At 39.8% G+C, this 7,684-nt stretch overlaps 1 protein-coding gene across 1 annotated transcript; it reads right to left on the bottom strand.

The window, feature by feature from the left end:
- Positions 1-1,049: 1,049 nt before the first annotated feature.
- Positions 1,050-2,536, bottom strand: LOC107457726 (nematode resistance protein-like HSPRO1). Its single transcript, XM_016075890.3, has one exon. The coding sequence runs from the start codon at positions 2,440-2,442 to the stop codon at positions 1,078-1,080; it is 1,365 nt and encodes a 454-aa protein (XP_015931376.1). The 5' UTR covers positions 2,443-2,536; the 3' UTR covers positions 1,050-1,077.
- Between the last annotated feature and the right edge of the window lie 5,148 nt (positions 2,537-7,684).

Genomic DNA, 7,684 nt, shown 5'->3' with positions numbered 1-7,684 from the left:
GACGACCCGAGGTTTAAATACTTCGGTTTATAGATTTTAGGGATTTGTACTTGTGACAAACAAATTTTTGTATGAGAGGATTATTGTTGGTTTAGAGACTATACTTCAACGAGATTTCATTTGTGAAATTCTAAACCGTCAAAAATCCATTCATCAATAAACCGAAACTTAACTGCTACAAACCTCGAAAAACCAAACGAATAAGAAGCGCATTAATTGCAGCGCGCCAAGCAAAGCAAGAAAACCTTTTGACTCCCCTTGACCTTTTTCCATAAGGATAAGCCCAACAACTAAAGCCCAACTTCGAACAATCAACAAAACAAAAATTGCAAAAAAAGCTTGCCAACCACTTAAGACACATAGACAGACAAGCTTGGGGGCTATGATGTGTACCCTATAAACTCAGAGATGAGATCAGAATCGAAACCGACCTTAAAATCCGGAAGCCAACACTCAATTGAAGCATCCACTTGACCGAAATCACACAGGTCAAACACTATTTCCTAGCCGTTATTAACAGCAACGGAACTCACCATCTGAGCCCCTAATATCAGAACAAACAGGCAATGCACAACACGACATTCATCTATAAAACCAAACTCCAATAGCTTAGGAGAAAGAGGTCACAGAACTCATTTTCACTTATTATTCTTTATTCCTTTATAACTCACATACTTACTTGAGCATCGGAGTGCTTTGTGCTGGTGCTCCCCCGCCGTATTTCAGAGGGCCGAGGTTAATCCGCAACGCTGTCCCGAAACGACGTATATCTCGACCTAGGATTCAAGTGCCCACCCGGAAGTTATATACCTCGGCGTACTTAGGATGGAACAGATACAAATAACAAATTTTTAGAATAAAATTAAATCAAAATAAAATTTAAGAATAATTTTTAAATTTTTGACAAATTTTAAAAATTAAAAAATATTTTTTCCTATTAAAAAACTCAAAGAACCATGTGAATGTGAATGTAAATAATCCAAAAAATAGTTAAATATTTTACAGGAGAGATGGTTGTTACAACAACCATTTTACAAGGAAAAATATTTTTTTTTAATTGATAGGGTCATTCAAATGTTAGTGCCAAGTAAGGGTATTTTCGTGATTATCCCAATAATATCCCAGGAACGTCTTTGCCGCATCGAGGCTCGGAAAATACGTTGGCTCCAAGAATATCTGACTTAGCGAGTCACCTGAATCAACTCGGTTCCCGCCAGCCTCCGCGCTTCCCATCACCGCCGCTACAACCTGCTTGTAATCGTAGAAGAATCTCTTCATCGCCGCCTCTATCCCCAGCATCGCTTGCAGCACCTCAACCACACCCTCCGCCTTCTTCTCCGCGTAAATCCTCATCGCCGCCTCCACCATACCCGGCCCTCCCTTCGGATCAACCTCCACCTCCAATATCCCCGGTACCATCCTCTTCATCTCCCTACAAATCTTCGCCACCTCCACAAGCTCCTTCGATCGGAAGCAAAACGCCGCCGTATCGCCGAAACCCCGAATCGCGATCTGCTTCTTCAGCTTCATGAAATCGTTCGGATCCATCAATAAGTGAAGGTCCTCGATCTCCGATAGAAGCTTCCAGATCCGCTCCACCGCGTAGCACTCCCTCGCCGCCTTCTCAAACCTTCTTCCTTCGACCGACTCCGCAACACTCTCGAGCAGCACGCGCGCGGCGCGTGACCAGGACTCTACAATCTGGTGCGTTGCGTGGAGATTCAAATTCTCGAAGTTCTCGACGTGGTCAAATGGCGTCGTTTCGAGAGAGTGAAGCTCGTTTGGCATGCAAACCGCGTCGTAACGGAGGATCGGTTTTCCGGTGAGGTTCGGTTCGCCCAAGCCTAAAGTGTACGAACATCTCGTCATCTCAGCTTCCACGGTGGCGAGGATCCTCTGAGCTACATCTTTGGATCTGTGCCACGTGGCGAGCCTTGGAAGCAAACTAGCCTCGCTATAGCTTCTGTAACCGCTACTGCTGACGTCCCTTACCGGAACTTCACCACATGTCTCCGGGCTTTCTTCCTGGTCTTTGCAGAGCGTGGAGATGAGCTGTACCTGGGCCTTGGCCAAGGACTCGAGCCTGCGGGCCCACTCGCGTTTGTTCGCGTACGGCCTTGGGTCCGACAAAACGGTTGAGATGAAGCGGAACGTGATCTCGAGACCGTTGAGGGCGGGCTTCATGATGGGCTCATGGGCCCAGTTTGGGAAGTTGTTTGAGTCCCAGAGTGTTCGGAGCTGAGGGAGGCGGAGATAGTTGTCGTAAGCTTCACAAAGGGGAAACGACGCTGTTTTGATGTCGTTTGGTGTAAGAGGTAGTTGCAAAGCGGGTAGGTTTGGCTGAAGGACGGGTTTGTCTGAAACGGCGAGTTTTGGAGACTTGGGATCATGCACGTTGATTTTGGACCTTGCCATCTTTGATTTCCCCTCTAAATCAACCATTTTGGGAAGATGAGAATAATAAAAATGGTGCTATGATAGAGTTAGAAAATGTTAGTGATAGAATTTGAGATACTAATAAGAAGGTAAATGAATGAGTCTTTATATGGATGGATAAGAGGAGAGAGGTTGTGGAAACAGGAAATTTGAATAGAGATGGAAACGAAAGGAAAGACGTGTGGACTGGGGGGAATGGGGGCAAAGGGAACACTACACGAACGAGGAATTTGAAAGTCGCGGCGCTATGGAATAGAATATCATTTTAAATTTCATTACGTAAAATGAGAAATTAGATTCGATGCATACATACACTATTTATGAAAATAAATAAATAAGTTCATATTAAAATATATGACCGGGGAATTCAATATGGTGGCGGTGGGATACGAGAGTAATACATGATAAAATTAATCAGTAGTTCATATTCATTCTTTTAAATAATTTAAAGCGTTTTGTGTATTATATATAAATTTTGTTATTTTTTAAAATCCTTAATCCTATAGTTTTACACATTCTAAAGAAATTGATAGGTTGCATCTAACCACTTTCATCTACAGTAGAAAATAAGTTAAACAGCAAAGTTGTACGTTGTACGAATACAACAATGTTTGAACAAGGGGAATCTAGTTTCCCATGATGCCACAATTATTCCTAATCCCCTACCACCTCCTAATACAACATAAGCTGCCCAATTGACGTTATGGGACTGCAAAAATATCCAAATAAAGTTTCCCATTCATGAAAATCGTTAGTCATAAACAATGTCAATAAATTGTTACTATTTAAGAAGCATACCAAAAGCAAAATAGGCAAGTAGCTGGGGAATTGGACAATTTGTCATATCTTTATTTGAATTTAGTTCAATTTTTACAATCAAAGTCAAAATCAGTTTTTTAAACAATTTGAGCTAACCTAATTCTTTGTTCCAATCCTTGCTCATCTGAACAAAATGACACTACGTACGTACCTAAAAGCACTTTAACAAACTAAATTTGTAGAATTTTCTGTTCCATTTTGCTCGAAAGGTCTCCATGAATAAATTTAATAAAGAATGCTTCATCTTTGCAATTTCTTGTTTTCACATATCAATCAATATCTAATAAAAACAGATATGGTTGGTATATATAGAATCCAGTGGATGTTGTCTTGTGCCTTTTTAGGGGTAAAAAGAGGTAGTAAAATGTAAAATACATTGTGAGGTGTGAGCTTCTAAAACAATGACAATTTTTTGTGGCCCATTTTATAGTGTCTTTAATTTGATGTCTAATTTTTTAATTTATTTTATATTTAAAATTTATTAATTTTTATATTTTTAAATTAAATATTAATTATATAAACTTTTTGTCAATTAGATATTGGGTACTATAGCAAACGCTAACAGAAAAAGGCCGAATGGAGATACAAGACACAATTATCAAATTATGGGTTCGATTTGCAAATACAAATGATGATAATGGATAAAAAGAAGTAAAGAACAAATATGAATGAGATCAGATATTAATTTTATATTTCATTTAACAGTAAATAAGTTATAAGAGATAAATATTAAATTGGTATTTAAAAGATTTTGATGTTAATAAAAATAGTATTTAAATGTTGTTATTAATAAAATAATTTTTGAATAATTATAAAATTTGAGAAAGTGATCAAACGTCAATTATTCTCATTTACGTTAATAAAAAATGTTGAGATGACTAATTAAAGAGATGATATAACATACTTTATTGAAGTTTATAATTAGATGAAAATTTTAATTATTTTAAAATAATAATTACAAAATATTTCTAGTTATTTTAAACTAATACACAAAAAATTCTTAAATCAAAAACCCTAACCTTATCTCTCTTTTTTTTGTCTCCTTTTTTTTCAAATTGATAAAAGCACACCACACACTCTATAGTCTATAGCCATCCATCATTTTTATCATTCATTAGTCATTACTCATCACTTTCTTTTTTATTAAGCCAACAACCTACACACTTATATAGAGTTATAGATGTCTGTGATTCACTGCTTTAAGCTTTGTCGAAACTTTGTCTGTCGCCATCTTGTCTCTGCGTTTTCGGTGCTCAGTCTCTCTATTTCGCCGAGTTTATCTTTGCGAGTCTTTTTTTCTAACATTGTCGTTTCGTCTCCATGACTTCGCCTCTTTCATTGAATAAATTTATCTTTTTTTCAGGTTTCGCCGCCTTCATCTAGCCAACATTTCCGCCGTCCTCTTTTTTGGAATTCTATTACAGTGTTCAATTCATTGATTTTTATTATCTTTTTTATGTTGTTTTTTTTATTTTCATTTTCTCAGTGAATTGATCTATTTTTATCTGTTTTTCATTTTTTTTATTTTTTTAATGATAGTTGTAATTTTGATATTGAAATTGATTGTTTTATCTTATTGGATTCATATTTGAATTTAAATTTTGATATTGTTGTGTTTGTGTTTATTAGTATAATTCTAAAAAATAAAAAATATTATTTGTATTTATGATAAATTCATTAAAAAAATAATTTTGATGTTGATGAGGTTAATGTTAATAAAAATGAGACATCTTTTATAGTAAAAAATACAAAAAAAAAGTAAAACATAAAAGAAAAAAAATTATTAGCAGTAACTAATGAGAGCTAAAAAATATTATGTGATATACTCTATTAGTCAATTTAACATTTTTTATTAACAAAAATGAGATTCTGCACTTCATGATGGGCGTGACATACTTCTTAGCGTGTTTCTTAATTTATTTTTTATAACTCATTGAATACAATTTATTATAGCAAATTAATTATATCAACTAATTGATTTGATTATGTATTTAAATATCACACTATTTATTATAATTTATATCAATCAAATAATTGTAATTTATTATATCAATTATTTTAATTCAGGGTAAAAAACCGTATTAAGCCAAATGAGTGGAAAACTAACGTGAATACGCCAAAGCAAAAATCGTTTCAGCAATAAGCCAGACCGCATTTTTATATAATTCGAACCAGGTTGGTTCGAATTCAAAATGGTAGTAATTCGAACCTGATTAGTTTGAATTAGCTTGTTTTATTTGTTAATAAATCGAACCAACCTGGTTCGAATTATGAATCAATGTAATTCGAACCAAGGTGGTTCGAATTATAGAGAGAGAGGGTTTCCGTGCAATTCGAACCGGGCTGGTTCGAATTACACCAATCATAGGTCGAACCAGACCGGTTTGAATTACTGTGAGACTGACTGAGCTGTTTATCTATGGACGAGGCAGATCTGAACCGGCGAAAGAGGTGCGGCCTATGTCGCCAACCCGGCCTAGGTCACGAGTCATAGGTCGAACCAGACCGGTTTGATTTTTTATGTATAATGCAACACTTTCCGTGGATGCAGAATTTAATAAGAAAAAAATAATGACTAAACTGTTTCAAGATTCGTTGATCCTACGAAGTGAATGTCCGACAAGAGAAATAAAAAAAAACATAGGTGAACAGACTACAACATAATAAAGTAAATGAACAAAATTGGTGGAGTGAAAAAATGGGTGACAAGACATAACAATGTCACGGAGTTTCAAATATGATGACGGAAAAGACTCTAACATGCCTCTTTGTTTGAAATGCTCTTATTTGGGGTTAACTTAGCGGAGAAGTATTATTTAAAGACAATAATTAAAATAAAATATTATTCAGTAATAAACATTAAATATTAGAAACTGTCCAAACTATCGGAAAAAAAGTACAAACCACTAACATACATGATTGAACTTTAAAGAAAAAAATACATGAAACATGAATCATCTAAACAGGTGTGACCCAGTGCCACAGCGACGGGGTACCCGTGCCCTCTGACCTCGGCGGATCAACGGCTCCACATCCTCGATGTCATCCTCGTCATCCGGTGGGGCAGGCTGTGCTGGTGGCGCAACATGCAGGGGTGTCGCCGAAATCCCTGCGACAGACTCTGATGCAGCGGTGAAGGCGGATGGAGGAGTACCTCCGAGACAGAACTGGTGACCAGCGGATGAGGATGGAGGCTCATTCAGATCAACATCTAACGGGGCCTGTGTGCCTGAGGTCTGAACACCACTGCGCGGAGTCGCGTCCCCCTGCATGATGGCGGTGATCTCCTCAAGGAAGCGTGGACTCCCAAAGTCCCCAACAAGCGTGTCTGACCCAATGAAGTCTGACCACTGTGATCCGGAGATGCGCCAAGGTGTCCCCCCCTGCTCAGGCTGGTCATCGGCTGGCACACCAACGAAGTAATCTCCAAGAGGGCCTGATCCAAGTACAGCGTCACCTGTGTCAGCCCCGGCACCCATCCATGTACCATACCACTCACCTGCATGACCATGATCGTGTGTGGTAGTACCAGCAGATGCAGCAGCCCCTGAACCACCCCCACCAACGGGCCGATGCTGATCGTCGGTGTCGTCCCCATGGTCAGCACGACCCCTCGCCCTACCTCGCTGGCCTCGTCCTCCGCCTCTAGCGGGACCGGCGTCGTAATCATCGTGCACAGCATGGTCAGGCCACCTCCACTCACGCTGGCTCCTCCGTGTCCCCACACCCATCCTCCTCTCAACCCTACGCCTGTCCGGCACGTCCTCAGGACGATCCATGTCAGGAACTCGCCCCGGACCCCGCTGTGAGGCCTCAACTGGAATAGGAACGGCTCTCGGATCCATCAACTGCATCTCCGGAGACAAGAACCTCTTTCCATGCTATTGCGGCTCCGGAGACAAGAACCTCTTCCCATACTGACGCCACCAGTCAAGGAACGCATGCGAAGGTCCGGGGTCGCCTACAACGTCGAACCTCAGCACACTGTCCTGACGAGAGTCCCAAAGGAGATGCCACCTCTGCAAAGTAGACGGGAACCATCGATCGCCGCCTTTACCGTCCTTGGACATCAAAAAGTCAATGTTCAGGGCGGGATGCGGAATGGGCTGAACCCCACCAAACTGCGGAAGAACACGATCTATCTGATGCCACTCTATCACAGCAAAGTAGATCAGCGCGGTGACAGAGCGCCACAACGCCATATGCCGTGGCTCCAAAACCTCTGGATGCACAACCTGAAGTACGTCGGGACTACTGTACGGCATCCATAGAAACTGCAAAAGGAACTCACCCTTGTCAGGGCAAATTTACCACACAACTAGAAATGCTAGATTATAAAAGGACACTTGTTAAGTAGCATACTCACCTCCCCATCCTGTAACCGGTCTATCCTGAGCCTCCACATCTGCACTCTAGGACCCTTCTCGCT

The sequence above is a fragment of the Arachis duranensis genome, chromosome 7 (genome assembly GCF_000817695.3).
Source record: "Arachis duranensis cultivar V14167 chromosome 7, aradu.V14167.gnm2.J7QH, whole genome shotgun sequence".
Lineage (NCBI taxonomy): Eukaryota > Viridiplantae > Streptophyta > Magnoliopsida > Fabales > Fabaceae > Arachis > Arachis duranensis.
Note: the sequence above shows the minus strand (reverse complement) of the source record. Positions and strands in the feature narration are given on the sequence as shown.

Coding starts and splice junctions, on each gene's coding strand:
- LOC107457726 (XM_016075890.3), bottom strand. CDS start 2,442: ATGGTTGATTTAGAGGGGAAATCAAAGATGGCAAGGTCCAAAATCAAC.